The sequence below is a fragment of the Medicago sativa genome, chromosome 6 (assembly GCF_051527215.1).
Source record: "Medicago sativa cultivar Bolivia chromosome 6, Bolivia_mono, whole genome shotgun sequence".
NCBI classification, from domain to species: domain Eukaryota; kingdom Viridiplantae; phylum Streptophyta; class Magnoliopsida; order Fabales; family Fabaceae; genus Medicago; species Medicago sativa.
Genome location: NC_140754.1, coordinates 12749447 through 12768090, shown reverse-complemented (window position 1 = coordinate 12768090; position 18644 = coordinate 12749447). Strand labels below are relative to the sequence as shown.

At 32.3% G+C, this 18644-nt stretch overlaps 2 protein-coding genes and 2 long non-coding RNA genes across 4 annotated transcripts; all 4 read right to left on the bottom strand.

The window, feature by feature from the left end:
* LOC146912930 (uncharacterized) lies at positions 1-5397 on the bottom strand. Its single transcript, XM_085716234.1, has 6 exons — positions 4288-5397; positions 2407-4069; positions 2179-2329; positions 1265-2067; positions 993-1187; positions 1-906 (listed from the first exon to the last, which is right to left on the bottom strand). The coding sequence occupies exons 2-6, from the start codon at positions 4066-4068 to the stop codon at positions 172-174; spliced, it is 3546 nt and encodes a 1181-aa protein (XP_085572360.1). The 5' UTR covers position 4069; positions 4288-5397; the 3' UTR covers positions 1-171.
* Positions 5398-6070: 673 nt separating this feature from the next.
* On the bottom strand, positions 6071-7142 carry LOC146912929 (uncharacterized). Its single transcript, XR_015013208.1, has 3 exons — positions 6935-7142; positions 6441-6585; positions 6071-6301 (listed from the first exon to the last, which is right to left on the bottom strand). It is a non-coding gene; the product is annotated as an uncharacterized LOC146912929 (long non-coding RNA).
* A 1563-nt stretch (positions 7143-8705) lies between these two features.
* On the bottom strand, positions 8706-11405 carry LOC146912928 (uncharacterized). Its single transcript, XR_015013207.1, has 2 exons — positions 9926-11405; positions 8706-9443 (listed from the first exon to the last, which is right to left on the bottom strand). It is a non-coding gene; the product is annotated as an uncharacterized LOC146912928 (long non-coding RNA).
* Positions 11406-11853: 448 nt separating this feature from the next.
* On the bottom strand, positions 11854-14241 carry LOC146912927 (glucan endo-1,3-beta-D-glucosidase-like). Its single transcript, XM_085716240.1, has one exon. The coding sequence runs from the start codon at positions 14014-14016 to the stop codon at positions 12007-12009; it is 2010 nt and encodes a 669-aa protein (XP_085572366.1). The 5' UTR covers positions 14017-14241; the 3' UTR covers positions 11854-12006.
* Between the last annotated feature and the right edge of the window lie 4403 nt (positions 14242-18644).

Sequence of the window (18644 nt, the reverse complement as noted above, 5' to 3'; positions counted from 1 at the left end):
TCTAAGCCATACATTGTCATCAAAAGAAGAAACATTAAGGTCTAAGCCATACATTAACATCAAAAGATGGCTAAGCTAAATAATTAATGTCAAAGCCAATATATAGTAGATAAATTGGTCCAAGCCACATATTACACCAAAACAGACAGCATCAAAACACTGATAGGCCAATTAAACATATTTAATTGTGTCAATTTTTTTCAAGAGGCCTAGACAGGATCCATCTTTAGCATCACCAGCAACTTTTGTAGCATCAGCAGATGTTGTTGTAGCAGGTTGTGTCTCAGCATCCTTAACATCATCTTCCACTTCAATTGGATCATCTATTGCTTTTTCAGGCCCTTTCAAGTTAGCATTTTTTTTCCAAACATTCCTACCACTTCTCCTAACCTTGTTAGATGATGGTTTTGCTGGATTGGGTGGTGGACCCTTTTGCTTTAAGACAGGTTGGATAATTGTTTTGACAATGGTGTATGGCTTCACATAAGTTTGACAATGGTTTTGTGTACTGTTGACAGTTGCAGATGGGTTAATGAATATGTTTGTGTTTGGGGCAGTCTGAACATTTGTGTGGACTACTGTATTTGGTTTCACAACAGTTTTTGAGGTTGGAGCAATGGTGTTAACATTGGTGTTAACCTCTGCAGTGGGGTTGACAGTTGTGGATGAATTTGGTTTCATGTAGGTTGACATAAATGCAACTGTTGGTTTTGTGACTGGACCTTTAACTGGTCTGGAAGGAAGAGACTGTGCAGGTGGTTTGAATTTACCTGTCCACTTAGCAGATTTGACCAGCTTCCTTTTCTTACTCTCATTTGCCCCTACCTCAGTGTTTGTTGATCCAGTACCAACACTATAACTGCCTTCAGTAGCTTGTGTTTGATTTCCTTCAGTTGATGTTTTTCTCTGTCAAAGTGAAGATACATGAGCATATACTAAGCAAATTAGTAGCATATAATAAACAAATTAGTAGCATATAATAAACAAATTACCTTCCTTTGAACTTTACCAACTTGTATTTGATTAGTCTCTCCACTTTGACTTGCTTCAGGTTGAATTGGATTGACTGGATTGGTCCCTCCACTTTGACTTGCTTCAGCACTTTGTGTTTCATGTTGAGCAGACTGGTCTTGAGAGACTTGAACACTTTGTTGTTGGTTTTGCATTTGTTTCTTTGGTTGTCTCTTCTGTAAAAGTATAAATCCATATAGTTATAAATAAACTAACAATGAATATGATCAATTAGGTAACAACAGTAAAATACCTTTCTCTTTTGTGCTTCAGGGTTCACTGTCTGACTTTTGCAACCTCTAGCATTGTGACCAGAGCTTCCACATTTTGTGCACCTGTACTTACTAAAACTTCTGCTAAATTTCCCACATGATTTTGCTGGCTCATCAGGCTCTCTCCTCCTTAGTTTCTTAGGCCTTCCTGGTCCTTTGTTGTACACAGGTGGAAGCATCTCCTCACATTGAACTTCAGGCCACATGTCTTGACCATTTATAGCACTAACATTAAATGAATAACATGCTTCATACTTGCTCCTAGTATACCATTCAGAAACATAGTCCTCTGGGTTTTGGTCTGTCTTAGACATTGCAACAATGGCATGTCTGCAAGGTACACCTACAAGCTCCCAAAAATTACAAGTACATGTTCTTTTCTTCATGTCCACAATAAATCTATGCCCACCACCAATCATTTCAACCTCAAAATCCTCACCATTTCCCAAAGTTGCAATCCAATTACCAGCCTTTTGTATCTCAGTATTTAGTCTTTTCTTAGGCATAGGCATAATATTTTGTTCCCATCTACTAAGTTTCTCTCTAAGGGTTGTTATCCTATTCATAATATAAGTTCTAACCCATTCAGCCATTGTTAGTATTGGTTTGTCCCTAGCTAACAAGATTGTTGCATTAAAAGACTCAGATATATTATTCATGAGCACATCACACTTGGGATAGTAGGAGAAGGCATGCTTACACCATAATTTAGGGTTGTGACCTCTCAGCCATTCCCATGCAGCATGATCAACCTTCTTCAGCTCATTCATCTTTGCCTCCCATGCTTTATTCAGGAAAAGAAAAAAAATTAAAACTCAACTATGTTCAACTATATTCAACTATGTTCAACTATTAAAACTCAACTATATTCAGGAAAAGCAAATTATGAAAATACCTTGGAAATATGTTGCCTTTGCTGCTCCCATCATCAAGTCTCTAATCAGGGTCCCTCCTCCAAACTTCTTCTTAAAGTTAGCATATAGATGTCTCAAACACAATCTATGTTCAAGTCTGTCAGACCATTCTTCTAAAACTGGAATCAATCTCTGGATGAATATCAAACACATAAGTACACATAAGAAACCAAAACATAAGTAAAAATTAGAATCAATATCATTAATACCTTCTGTTGGTCTGATATAAAGACCCATCTCCTGTCAGTGCCAATATCATCAAGTAGCAATGTCAAGAACCACCTCCAAGCATCATTGGTCTCATTCTCAACCACTCCAAAAGCCAATGGGTAATACTGATCATTTGCATCTCTTCCAACAGCAACCAGAAGTATTCCTCCATACATAGTTTTCAGATGACATCCATCCACTCCAATGAAAGGCCTACATCCACTCAAAAAACCTTTTTTACATCCTTCAAAGCAGAAGTAAAACTTGCTGAATCTTGGTTGATTTGTTAAGAGTGTTCTCTCCACATTAATTTTCAGGGTATTTCCCAATGAAACTCTGTGCAACTCAGCAGCATACCTCCAAAGCAGAGTATATTGTTTCCTAGCATCACCTTCAATGATTTCTTTAGCCATTTTCTTTCCCTTCCAAGCTACATGAAAAGATACACCCACTGAATGTTTCCTCCTCAAGTCCTTCATTATATCTTTCACAGGCATGTCACCAGTTGTCATTATCTTTGGAAGCACTTCCTTTGTCACCCACTTGTAGGAAGCAATTGTTTTTTTTACAGACTTAGCACATGTATGGTCCCCACTTAATGTCTTTATTTTAAATGTGTGGCTGTCAGCCACTTTGCTACAGTAAATCACATAATTGCAATTTGGTTCTCTACACTCTGCCCTACATCTTACCTTGTCCTGTTTCACAAACTTTATCTGTCTTAAATTTAATACTGACCACTCAGTAATTGCCTCCTTGAACTCTGCAATTGACTTCAAGTCCATACCAAGTTTGAACTTATAGTCCTTTGTTAGTTCACCCATCTTAAATTGAGGGTATCTTGGCACTCCCTCAGAGTCAGAATCATCAGGGTCATCTGATACCAATTCTTCACTTTCATAGTCCTTCTCCCATTCATGGTCAGTATGCTCTTCATGTTCAGCAACCTTTGCTTTTTTCTTTGGTTTTAACTTCAAAGGTTTATCAGTTGTAGGGTTTTCAGTGGTTGGTTTGTATGAATTATCAGCAACACCATTAACACCATCCAAATAATCATCACTGTATTCAAAATCTAAAGGGTTTTTATCATATGGCTCAAACCCATCATCCAGACATAATACCCTCTCATTCTCATTGTCATCATCAAAGTAGTTATCATATGCCTCATCTTCTTCACTACTACCTGAACCACCCTCATCCACATTATCTACATCAGGACATACCATAGGTGCCTTTCCTTTCTCAATGTACCTATTGGCTTCTGAACTTTCACCTAATTCATTACCCTTGACACAGTTTGACCTTTCACCTACTTCACTACTAATCACACAGTTTGGAATGTCTACTCTCTGACTTACTTCATCTACATCATGCTCAACAAATATGTTAGCAGCCCTGTTTTTTTTAACAGCATAATCCTTAATCTCACTTGCATCCTCATCTAATCTTAAGATCCTAAAGTCAACATCTTCATCAGGCATCCACCACAACCTATATGGCTTTTTAACCTCCAAATCTTGTTCTACAATACCACATATTTCAAAAAAACTCCATTTTTCAATATCTAAGCCTTCAAACAGTTTTACATTCCCCCCAGTGTAATTGATTAACCAATCCCTAACAAAACGTCCACCATAGTGAACTGAAACGGAAATAGACATTCTGAAACAAAAAAACACACACTCAGCACCACACTAAGCATGCGAAAATAGAAACCCACAAACGTACAAATGTAACATTTTTATACGAACAACATTTTTATACGAACAACGTTTTTTATTCCCCCCAGTTTTACATGTTTTTTATCATCTATTTCACCGAAAAAACAAACAAACGTAACATTTTTATACGAACAACATATTTAGACAAAACGAACGTACCTGGGTTTTCTTCTTCGCGATACCTTTTTGCAAACGAGTACGATTTAGAGCTTTGCGTTCCAATACAGATTCCAACACCAATTTTCGGAGGCAATCGAGTTCCAATCGTAATCTTCTCAACAATTTTCCCCAATTTGTGTCTGAACCCTAACCCTGGAACAATTTCCCCCCAATTTCGTGTTTCTGATTCTGAAAGAAGAGGAAAAGAAGAAGAGAGGGGTAAAAATGTCTTTTTGCGCGAGCCCAGGTTCATTAAGGGCAAAAATGTCATTGCCCCTCCCCACAGCTGACGTGTCCTGACACAAATCCATTAAACACATGTCACGTCACTAATTACCCTCCACCTCAGCAAAATTTTGTAATTAGGATGAAATCTCAAATGATTAATAATTACAGGGACAAGATGGGAGGATTAGTAAGCTCAGGGACGAAAATTCAAATGACCCCTAATTACAGGGACGAAAAGCATATTTTACCCTTTTTTATTTAAAATTCCCAACTATAACAAGTTCATTATTTCCTTGCTCGAGTGTTCTTTTTATTTAAAATTTCCAACTATAACAAGTTCATTTCCTTTTGATTTTAATACGAGTTCATTGGAATTAAATTTAGATTATAATTTAATTATGTTTGAGTAGTTTAAATTGGGTACAAAACGAGGAGACCATCTTACCGATGAAACTCTTGTAATTTATGCATGTTTAATTATGACAAGAATGAATTAATTGTTTGGAAAATTCGGTTTTTAATTTATAGTTTACTACGAAAATAGCAGCATAAAAATATTTTTTTGCGTCGAAAGAGCGGGAACGATATTGGAATTAAAAAATACAAGAATTAAACAAGTAGCGAAAACACTTTTTCCTAATTGATCAAGAACTTGTTGAATTTTAAAATGAGATAACAATTTAGTAAAGGCTTAATTGCACTTTTGGCCCCCTATCTTTCCAAAACTTGCGGTTACAGCCTCCTAACTAATTTAAATACAAAACAGCCCCCTAAGTATTGAATCTTTGGCAATTTTGGCCCCCCAAGGCAAAAAAAAAAATTTTAAAAATGACACGTGGCACCTCATTTAGGGTGCCACGTCAGCGTTGGGGGCCAAAACTGCCAAAGATTCAATACTTAAGGGGCTGTTTTGTATTTAAATTAGTTAGGGGGCTGTAACCGCAAATTTTGGAAAGATAGAGGGCCAAAAGTGTAATTAAGCCTTTAGTAAATGGTGCAATTTACAGGAGTGACCTACGTTGACCGGATCCCTCGTTTTGGCCTCTTGTTGTTATTATCGTATTAGATAAGTCTTAGATAAACAATTATATTAAAAAAGATAGAGGCATACATTTGCAGAGAGGAAAAAATAAAGGGAAAAAAATTTAATGCTAGTGAATAGGCATCTATTGTGGGACACGTCATATAAAAAAACCGAGTTGGATATTTTTGAATATTTAGCTTTAAATATGATGCCTTCCTTTTTGTTATGTATTTTCTCAATCTACGGTGTAAAATGGCTTTCAACGGAATCTTTTTAAATATTTAACTTTAATCCAATGACATGTTATGTTTATTAATAACTGAATATTTAACTTTAATCCAATAACATGTTATGTTTATTTTTTCGACAAAAATAACATGTTATGTTTATTAATAACTATAGTTGTGTAAAAACATTAATCAGACTTTTCAACAGGCCAAAGCAAAAATATCGACATGAATTAAAAACATTAATCAGACTTTTCAACAGGCCAAAGCAAAAATATGGACATGAATTAAATTACAAACATGCTGAACTAAATAATTGATTTGCTTTGTAACTTTTTCTATTTCTTACAATAATTAAAAATATGTTTATCTACAAGTATGTTTTGTAACTATTTCTATTTCTTAGAATTACTAAAAATATGTTGGAAAATGTTTCGGAACTTGGAACTAATGATTTAGACCACTTCTACTCATTTGAAAGATATTGGATTTTATAATCCTTTCCAATACTTTTCGACAAAATTTCTAGAACCATCTGCAAGCATATCATCAAAAACCAGTAAGTTCCAAATAAACAAGGTCTATATATTCAAATGACCAAAATATTGGGACGAGAACATCAGCGACATTTGAATTTAACTTGTACTATGACAATAAATACATAATTAACTCACTTTTTGATGGGATTCTGCTCCAAAAACAGGAGGTTTAGTTTTCTGTGGCTCCTTCCTCTCTTCATCTCTTCTAAGATACGTTGCACACACAGCTGTTCATTGGAATCATTAGCTGCCAACTTTTGTAACTTGTGTTGTAAATATTCTGTTACATCCATAAACTATTAATTGACAATTTCAATTCATTGTGTAGAATTTCAATTTGAAAAGAAACTTAAATTTTATTTTTATAAGGTTTTTTATTCAATTAAACTACAACAGTTTAATAGGGATTTTCTCAAATAGTCTTATCTTTTAACTAGTAAAAAAATTAACATTAAACTCACAACATACCGAGCAATTCGTCCAACAAAATCAGCATTATCATGAGATAAGAGTTTAAGAACAAAAATACGAATTATTTAACCAATAAAAACATGTTTTGTTTTAATAAATCTGTTGTACAACATATGAAACACGGGAGACATTAGATGAAAAGTTTATAAAATTGTTACCTAATTAATCAAGGAAATTACGGTCATAGATGAGCACAAAGATAAGTCATTGTGCTAAAGCTATGGCAACGAAGCAGAAGCTCCGGCGACGGAAATGGTAGCATGATAAAAGGAGCTCTGGAAGAAGGTGCATAGATGAGATCTGTATATTTGAGAGTAGAAGCTGACGGCAAGTAACAAATGAGAAAACTAGGGTTTAGTAAATGTGAAATGTGTGAAGAAGTTTATTTATATACTGGCCAAATGTAAGTTTTTTTGGGCTTACAATTTAACACTGGCCCAAACAAAAAAAGTTACGTATATTTTAGATAATTTTGTTGAAAGTTTCTTATTCCACCCTACTTATTTTTCACAAAACACGCTCTATAAACTCTTAATTTTTTTTAATTTTAGAATGGAAAACGAAGCATGTGAGAAGCTTAGAGAGTGGAATAAGACACTCTCTTTTTTGTTTTGTTAACTTTGTTGGGACATCAGCGGTAAAGTGATAGATACACCACACTTTTATTCAAAACCTTAAAACATTAAGTTTATGGGTTTTTTCACTTATAAAATGTTTAACATTCACTCTTCCATCCGATGTGAGACATATTACCCACACTTGAGATACCAACACCTATTTATTTTGTTCCTTTAAAAAAAACTCAAATAATTATGTCTATTATTTTTTTAATTTAATAAATCTTTTTTCATAAACTATGATTGACATTACTTATCTGTCAAATTTTGCACTATAATAAATTACACTCATAATTCCTTAACTTAATTTTAGATACCGATTTTGTCATTTATCTGATTTCACGTCATTTTTGTCTGTATATGAATTTTCAAGTATCAAATCTAAAATTCATATGAAAACATGAGTAAATGACCCTAGATTTGAACACTAAGAGCTCATATCAAAATAAAATCATGAATTTGAATCTTAAAAATCCATATGAAAATTGATCAAAAGTACAAAAATAGCATGAAATAAATGAAGGACAGTTAAATCATGATTTGAACGTCTCGGTGTGATATTTGATTCCAATTTGATTTTTAAAACATTTTTAACAATCATGCATATAAACCAAATAATCGGGCTCAATTAGTTAATGAACTCCACCAATGATTCAGTTAATTATTGGATGGAACAATTTTTTATCCTACTAGACTCACTTCTCAAAGGTTAAACGAATTAATATTACAACATTAGGGTTATATTTACTTCTTGTGCCAATTCTGTCAAATTAGGATCAAGAGGAGGTCAAAAAATCATAACTCAAGGATCATAGCAAGGATTGTAAGATCCTGCCAATCCTATCTCAAGTAGAAGCTCCTGTGTTTAAAATTGTCAACATTGCTTCTTTCTTTTCATTGTTTTGGTCAATTTCAACATCAACTTATTTTGTAATGACTAAAACAAAATACCAAAGACTTAAATCAAAATATGGTATATTTGCAAAAACTATAATTCAAATAAAAAATAAAAAATTTATAGACTAAGAGAAAAAAAAAAAAAAAGGATAAATTTGTGGGATAAAAACCATATTCAAACCTTTGTTTTATATTGTGTACACATAAAGTTATATGATCTATGATTCAGACTAGCTATCTGACCCATTGTATTTAGAATTTAATGCTAGTTGCAATCAATAAGTGTGGATATTTTTGAATATTTAACTTTAAATATGATGCCTTCTTTTTTTTTTTTATATATATTTTCTCAATCTAAGGTGTAAAATGGCTTTACTCGATTGTATGAGTGTGGATAATCCAATGAAATGTTATCTTTATTAATAAACATAGTTGTGTAAAAATCATTAGTCAGAATTTCAACATGCCAAAGCAAAAATATCCATATGAATTAAATTACAAGGTGGTGGCCGGAGTTTGAACCCTGCTACTTGCTACTTGCATATTTTATGCATTTTCCTAGCCAACTCAACTAAGCTCACGAGGACAAACGTTTAACACAACAATTGATTTGCTTTGAAACTGTTTCTATTTTTTTACAATAAAGATATGTTTAACTACAATAATTGATCTGTTTTGTAACTCTTTCCGTTTCTTCTGGCTGAAGCTTATGGCTTAGACTGGACCCTCCCTCTTAGTAAGTTGAAGGATACTTCATTTAACCATAACACAAGTGCGCAACGTGGTACCCAATTCATTTTACACTCCATTTGGAAATTGTACGGAATCCTTTACAAGAGATATTGAAATTTATACTCCTTTCCAATATAGTCCACAAAATTTCTTGGAACCATCTCCATGCATATTTTCAAAAACCAACCCACCATAAGTCTGACAAGGTCCACCAAGGCACCCCACAAAAATTGTAAAAGTGGCAACCTCTAAAGCTCCTTTCAAGATACAAAAAGTAGTCACTTCTAAAGTGGCAAATACTTTACCAAAAAAAAAAAAGAATTTTATGATCTGCATCAGAGCTTGAAAGTGGCCTTGGGCCAGATGTGTTTGATGACAATGTATTGACATGCAGCCACCCCTGATCAAATTGAACAAATACCTATTTACGTGGCAACAATAAACATGAGAACCACAGAGATATTTGACATTGATGTACATACCAAAACTTAGTCCTAACAACCAAAAAACAAAATTAATAACTATTAATTTCTCTCAAAAACAATAAACTATTAATTGACAATTTCAGCTCATTGTGTAGAATTTCAATTTGAAAAGAAACTTAAATTTTGTTTTTGAAAGGTTTTTTATTCAATTAAACTACCACAGTTTAATAGGGATTTTCTTAAATAGTCTTATCTTTTAACCAGTAAAAAAATTAACATTTAACTTAACATACCGAGCAATTCGTCCAACAAAATCAGCATTATCATGAGATAAGAGTTTAAGAACAAAAATAAGAATTATTTAACCAATAAAAACATGTTTTGTTTTAATAAATCTGTTGTACAACATATGAAACACATATTTCAGTTTGTTAATAAACATGGGAGACATTAGATGAAAAGTTTAAAAATTTGTTACCTAATTAATCAAGGAAATTACGGTCGTAGATGAACACAAAGATAAGTCATTATGCTGCAGCTATGGCAACGAAGCAGAAGCTCCGGCGACGGAAATGGTAGCATGATAAAAGGAGATCTGGAGGAAGGTGCATAGATGAGATCTGTATATTTGAGAGTAGAAGCTGACGGCAAGTAACAAATGAGAAAACTAGGGTTTAGTAAATGTGAAATGTGTGAAGAAGTTTATTTATATTCAGGCCAAATGTAACTTTTTTGGGCTTACAATTTAATACACTGGCCCAAACAAAGAAAGTTACTTATATCTTGGATAATTTTGTTGAAAGTTTCTTATTCCACCCTACTTATTTTTCACAAAAAAGGGTCAATAAACTCTTAATTTTTTTAATTTTAGAATGGAAAACAAAGCATGAAGCTTAGAGAATGGAAAAAGACACTCTTTTTTTTGTTTTGTTAACTTTGTTGGCACATCAGGGGTAAAGTGATAGAGACAACATTTTTACCCAAAATCTTAAACATTAGGATTACGGGTTCTTTCACTTATAAAGTGTTCAACATTCATTTTTTCATCAGATGTGATACATATTATTACCACACTTGATATACCAACACTTATTTATTTTTTTCCTTTAAAAAAAAACTCACATTACCTTGTGCCTTTTAACTTGTATGTCTATTATTTTTTTCTTAAATTTAATAAATCTTTTTTCGTAAACTATGATATTATTTATCTATCAAATTTTGCACTATATATATATTTACGAATAAATTACACTCATCGTTTCTTAACTTAATTTTAGATAACGATTCTGTCGTTTATCTGTTTTTCACGTCATTTTCGTCTGTAAATGAATTTTCAAGTATCAAATCTAAAATTCATATGAAAACATGAGTAAAAGACCCTAGATTTGAACACCTATCAAAAAATAAATCATGAATTTGATTCTTGAAAATCCATATGCAAATTGATCAAAACTACAAAAATGACATGAACAAAGAAATAAAGGACTACATTGTTACCTGAAATTAAATTAAGGGGCGATGAGAGTAATTTTGTATTTATTTATTATCTACTTCAGACATAGGATCAGTTAAATCATGATTTGCAAGTATTGGTTTGATATCTGATTCCAATTCGATTTTTAAAACTTTTTTAACAATCATGCATATAAACCAAACAATTGGGCTCAATTAGTTAATGAACTCCACAAATGACGAATAGTTCAAAAGAACTAGAGTTTGATCATTGGATGGAACAATTTTTTATCCTACTAGACTAACTTCTTGGAGAGTAAACAGATTAATATTACAACATCAGGTTATATTCGCTTCTTGTGCCAATACTGTCAAACTAGGATCATAACTCAAGGATCATAGCATGGATTGGAAGATCCAGCCAATCCTATCTCAAGTACAAGCTCCTGTGTTTAAAATTGTCAACATTGCTTCTTTCTTTTCATTGTTTTGGTCAATTTCAACATCAACTAATTTTGCAATGACTAAAACAAAATACCAAAGACTAAAATCAAAATATGGTATATTTGCATAGACTATAATTTAAAAAATAAATAAATAATTTATAAAGACTAAAAGTAAGAAAAAAAGGATAAATTTGTGGGATTCAAACCTTTGTTTTATACTGTGTACACATATTTTTTTGACTCATAGTATTGTGTACACATAAAATTTTATTCAACAAACCCATTAACATATAGACAGCTTCTCATACATTCAATAGTTTGTGAAAGTGTATAGCTGAGTTAAACTTCCCTTAACCAGTTTCTAAAATCATCATTATACACTGCAAACTAAGAGAATTGAAATAGGATTTTTCTCTTAACCTTCAAACTTTATAGGTTACTTTTAGAAGTGAAAACCAAAAACATATAAAGCAAATATGAAGTGCAGAAATAGGAAAACAACAGTTAGTAAATTCACAAGTCCACACAAGACACTTTATTTACATAGAAATTGTTAACAGAAATATATACAATATAATGCAGGAATTATTATTGATTTATAACTTATTTTCTTTTTAAATATATGATTTGAAAATTGAAAGCATTACCAATTAATAAATCCCTACTCTTTATCACTTCTGCTATGAATCCACCATAAGAGATTAGTCAATGAATTTCCATCATCAAATCCATTCAAACTCTTTATATTCTTCAATCCACTGTCATTATCATAAATTCCTTGCAATGCATAAACAAAACCTTTCCATCCTTCTTCAACACCTTCCCTATTCAAAGCAAGCAATGTCCACTCCACAAGTTCCTTCACATAATCATCATCTGAAAACAAAACTTCAGAAATAGGAATCAATGGTAAGAGTTGAATGCCGAGCCTACATTCTTTCCATGCAGCAGGAGCAAACCATAATCCACTGTCTCTCTTGTTAGACCATAGAACTCCCATCATCCTATTCTCTTTCGTAAAATCTTCCTCGTAGAGATTTTCTCCCTCTTTTACATGGCACCACATTTTCGCAGCAAGAATTTCCAATGAAGCAAGTGTCGATGCATTCGCTGCGAGTTCTGCATCGTCATATGCCATACCGATCAACGCTGCAGAATAGTATGCATTCACGGCTTCACTAGTACTCTCTTGGTTTCTTCCATCTGCAAACTCGGTTAACCCTCCGGCCCAAGAATGAAGTTTGTAAAGATCAAAACACCTTAAAGGAGTATAATTTGAATTTGAATTTTCGCTCAAGATCATAAAATCTTCCATGAGTGAATAGGCTTGAGGCTTATACTTCTTACCCCAAACTGGATCAATCTTAGCAAGTACTGCAATTCCGTAGAGAAAGTAACCTAAATGATAATGATGATCATTATAAATTCCGAACCCGAAATCAGCACCGGTATCAGTAGAACCTTGTTTCGTTATAATACCTCCCCATTTCTTATCATAAAGGAATCCATTTCCGTTAAAAGTTCCATCAAGCCAAGGCTCGATAGATTCCTTCAAATACTTTTTCACAATTGGAATTGCATCAAGGTAATTCACCTCTTCAGCTATCAATGCTAATCTTGCAGCTCTTGCTATCAATTTTCCATAAAAGTAAGATGATGATGTTGTTATCGGTGATGACTTTAGACTCTCAACATCTTTCGAAAGAGCTGAAACAATTTCGTCATGTGATTCTTCTTTTACACCTTTGCTTGAATGCCAAGTTACCGAAACAGGATCGGTTTTCAATAGCCATGAATCACCAACAACTCCAACAAGCTCACCATCAATGCTTTTATACTTAAAATCACTCAAAAATGTAGCATTGGAATCACTTTTAGACATAAGCTGGAGATGAAGAGGGTGTGCTAACATCAGTAAATCACCTGAACCTTTCTTCTCAAACTTATACTCAACACTAAATGGTTCTTTGAGCATAGCTTCACCTGACAAAGGGTAACAGGAACTGTACTTATCAAGAACATCCTCGTTTTTTGAATTGGAATCCGGCAACAAAGCTATCCGAATTACACCGGAAAAGGCCTCAGAAGTGATCTCAGAAAGTTCATGACTTAACTTGATCGGCGAGGAAGCGTATAGGATCCATGTTTGATCATTGTTAAGATGAAAGGTGAATTTTGTTAGGTTTTCATTTGAAGAGAAGGAAAGAATGGCATGAATGGTGGAAATGGAAAGAGGTGTTGGTTTTGTTACCGAAACAGTCAGAAAGGGACTTCCTCTGACAAGGAAGAAACTCATATTTGTTGAAGGGATATCCAAGGTGACACTAAGATCACTATAGGAAGATATTATGTGGTTTTCATTGGAAGTTTGATTGGTTTTCTGTTCAGATGAAGTTATTGTGAGATCAGCATTGAAAACTTGGTATATGAAAGCTGAATTAAAGTGGTGAAAAGGGTATGAAACAGAAAGTGATGAGTTTGAGGATTTGATGAGATAAGGGTGAATGTATTCAGGTTGGTCACCATTTTTGAGAACAAAATTTTGGAAGAAAGAGTTAGTAGGGAGGGGTGTGGATAGCAAATTTGGAGAGAAGAATTTGGAAGGGTCAGGGAGAACAGTAGATTGTATTTGTGGGAATAGAAAAGGTGTGTTCTCTTTGTTGTTAGGCATTGCAGCTGATTGTGGTAGTAGTGGTGATGAATTATGAATTGAGTTTATATAGTTTTTTAAGGTATGTGGTGAGTGCAATTTTTTAAGGCATTTTCAGCATTAGAAACTACTCAATCTTAGGCAAGTTCTAGGGTACACGATAGGCTAACACTCGAAAATTTTTCAAAACACTAATGACAATTAACATACCCACTAAAAGTTGGTCCCACGGTTGGTTGTTTTCGCAATTTCAGCGATACACGAATGCCGGTTCGGGGTTAGGACCCGGATGTTGTCATTTGATAGTGTTCGTGCGGGCGCACGGGCACATGGTATTTATTTGTTATTTCAACTAAACTGATTAAAAAAAAAAACTCTAAAAGTACGGTAATCTTCGAACTCACGATTGATAAGATGACATACATGATCGATCACTACCAAAAAAAAAAATGAGACACAACCAAAAAAAAACATACATGATCGATGTTAGATTGACAAAAACAAGAAAAAAAACAAATATGAGTTGAATTTTGAGACACATATATTACTTTTTTTTTGTCAAACTAATATCGATCAAATCACTATTTTAGATGTTATAATATATAAAGAGGTTTGTGAACTTTTACTTTTGAGAACCATCATTAGTTATCGTTGGGAGTTTTAGACGATTTTTAAGTACCAATCAATGTAGTTCGTCGTGAAACTAGGTTATGTATTATTTTGTTGTTGATAGGATTGGGATCAGGGGTTCTTCTTTTTGTTTTTTTTTTTTAAGGAAATGGTTCTTCATGCTAAGATGCTCTGAATTAATGCAATAGTTAGCACAACTAGGTTATGTATTATTTTGTTGTTGATAGGATTGGGATCAGGGGTTCTTCTTTTTGTTTTTTTTTTTAAGGAAATGGTTCTTCATGCTAAGATGCTCTGAATTAATGCAATAGTTAGCACATCGATGATCAGTGCACCAAAAACAGAAATCCATATTCCAAACTAGGTGTTTTGAGTTTAAAAAATAAAAATAAAAATTTGCATGTTTTATGAACCGTCTAATATGAATTCAACGGTCACCAAAGCAAAGTGGCTACATGAATGCAAAATTTCTCATAACAATTGTGAGGTTTGAGTTTTTTGGTATCGAGGATGATGCACCAATCCAAAATAAGGAAAAGATCTACGGGCTCAAAAATGCATAAAATAAAAAGATATTTTCATTTAGCTTCTTCTAAAGGCACTAGTGGGACTTGAACTTGTATGTTGTTTTACCATTAGACCAAGCCCTTAGAGTTAGGTTTGAGTTTTGTTTTTAGGGTGATTTTTTATTGAATGGTTGATGAGGTGGCTAAAATATTATTGGTTTTGTGTACTAAATTTAGCACAAGTTGTGTGAGGAATGATTTGATTTGGCTTTTTCTAGATTACCCTCTCTTATTTAGAGGGTATTTACCCCCTCATGATATCAACCAATCAAAATGTAATATACATTGACAACATTAAATGTCAAATAAATGAGTAAATTTTTTCTATAAAAAAAAATCAATTTTAGGTAACTTTTAATACTTTTAATTTTTATTTAATTATAGACAAGATTACATTATAGGTCATTTATCTTATTTATTTGTAACACTTTGCTCCTTTATCTTTATTTTTTTCCGTTTAGATCTTTTATCTCTCATAAAAGCACATATACATCCTTTTTCTCATTTTTTTATTTAAAAAATCCATAATTTTATTTTTTAAAATATATTTTTATTAAAAATGAAAAAAAAAAATATGATGAAGATGTTCATCATCTCCATCTTCTTTCTTTGAATCTTCATCATCTTCATTGAATCAGAAAAAATTCTACATAAATATATCTCCAAATATCATGAATTGATATTATGTTCACCTCATATCTTCTTTTAAACACAAAAATCAAAACCCTATAGAAAAGACATTTAGTTTCATCACAAAAAAAAAAATTAGTTATATAAATTGTCACACCATATATTATTATTATTTTCTAACTCAATATTCAAACCCGGCATAAAAATAACCCCAAAGTTGAGAGCAGCTTTGCACATCAATTTTGTTGTTTCCAGAACAATCTTAACTTTTGTAAAGCCTAACCCTTCCGCCAGTGACTAAGCCTCCACCATCTGCCTTGCAACATTTGTGAAATTAAGGTTTTGATTTTTGTGTTTAAAAGAAGATTTGAGGTGAATATAACATTAATTCATGATATTTGGAGATATATTTTAGTGGATTTTTTTTTATTTAAAGAAGATGATGAAGATTCAAAGGAAGAAGATGAAGATGATGAACATCTTCATCATATTTCTGGATTTTTTTTTTTCATTTTTAATAAAAATATATTTTTAGAAGTAAAATTATGTATTTTTTAATAAAAAATGAGGAAAAAGATGTATATGTGCTTTTAAGAGAGATAAAGGACCTAAACAGGAAAAAAATAAAGATAAATGACCAAATTGTTACAAAAAAAATAAGATAAAGGACCCCAAATGTAATCTTGCCTTAATTATATTTAGTTGTTCAATCTTAATTAGTTTACACGACAAGACTGGCTTAGACCAATTAAAATTTCACATCAAATTTCTTTCATCTGAATGTCCTTAAATTTATCCGTTACATTCATAAAATTTCTTCTTCCCATTTTGATTGTTCAATTTTGTCGTTCTAAACTGCCGCATTTTTCAATTTTCGTGAGAATCGTCGTCGTTCGTTTGATTCCAAATATCGTGAGAATTACTGTTATTTCCAGAACCACGTCAGATATGGTGAGTTGATTTTTCTTTTTGATTTGATTTTTCTTGGTTGTGAGGTAGTTAATTATAACAATTGAGTAAGTCATCCGTTATACTTTAAGGATTGTTAGCAGGTGTTGCTGCTGTGATGTTTTGGGAGTTTGCTAGCATTTTTTTCGGTTGCTGCTGAAATGGTTATGTCACGAGGCTTTTGTTCTTTTGTTTGGACTTAAAGGCTTTGGCTGATAGTGGGTCAGGTCTATGCGTGTTAGCAGATTTTATTAGGTTGGCTACTTAAATAAAATAAAAAGTCACGATACCTGACGCAGTTCTGGAAACAACGACAATTCTCACTTTGAAACTGCAGCAGTTTGGAACGACAAAATTGAACAATCAAAATGGGAAGAAAACGAAAAAGAAACAAGAATTGATCAATAGGGAAGAATAAAGAAGAAATTTGAATGAAGGAGATGTTTTTGTTCTCACATTCGGGGCTGTGGAATGGAAGAAATTGTATTAATGTAAGTGATGAATTTAAGGACATCCAGATGAAAGAAATTTGATGTAAAAATTTTATTTGTTATAAGTCTTGTAGTGTAAATTAATTAAGATTGAACACCTTAATATAATTAAATAAAAGAGTAAATTACACTCTTCTCCCCTCAAAGATTCTTGAATTACACTCCCCTCCCCTATTATGTTAAAATATACACTCCCCTCCCCCCTTATTCAAAACATATTAGAAAATATTTCATTCCCCTCCCTTAAGAGAATCTTGAATTACATTCTTCTCTCTTCTTATGTTAAAATCTACACTTTACTTCCTCAATAATCTAGCAAAAATAAAATAAAATAATCTAACACACTTAAAAAAAAAAGTACCACGGGTCTATTTTAACATAATCAAAATTTGAATACATATTTTTCGCTATTTTTTATTCATTAACATATAATTTTAAACCCTATTATAAAATATGAAACAACCAAAAAATAAAATTACAATAATTACTAAATACAATAAAATATGGTTATATAAAAATTAGTTTTATACTATAAATTATAAACTTAATAGCAAAATATTTAAGTTTAATTACCATTGATATTTAAATTATAAAGAAATGAATTTATTTTTCTTAAATGGTGGTTCAAAATTAGTATATATCATAAAAATATTTATTTATGTTAAAATAGATTAAAGTATAGTACATATTTAATTATTAAGGGAGAGGCTTGTAATTCAAGCATCTTAGAGGGAGAGGAGTGTAGATTTTATTTTTAAAGGGAGGGAAGTGTATATTTTAACATAAGAGGGGAGGGGAATGTAATTTACTCTAAATAAAAATTAAAAGTATTAAAAGTTACCTTATGATTAAGATGAACTTTTTTATTTTTAGAAAAAATTGATTCATTTATTTGACATTTAATGTTGTCTATGCATATTACATTTTGATTGGTTGATATCATGAGAGGGTAAATTACCCCCTAAACAAGAGAGGGTAACATAGTTCTCACCTTTGATTTTGGTTTAATGATGGAAAGTTAAATAAGACTATCAGGAGGAATTTATGGAGCATGAAGGAAGTGTGAGAGTAAAGAGAATTGAATGGATTAGCTGAAGTTTAAGGGAAATAAATTTTGGGCAATGAAGCTACGTAAATGTGATCATGTCTCAACTCTCAATGGACCCCAAAATATCATAATTCATTATCCTAACGTAAAAGACTACGCAGGTTGATTTAAAAATTAATAATATTATATTATGATTCTTCTAAAAAAAATGCAAGATAATTAGACTTTCAAAATGTGTAATTGTTCAAAATGTGTAATTGTGATGCAGGGAAGATAAATTGTTAACTAGAAATTATGCAAGATTCGGAGTTCAAAATCCCGACCACTAGAAAAAAA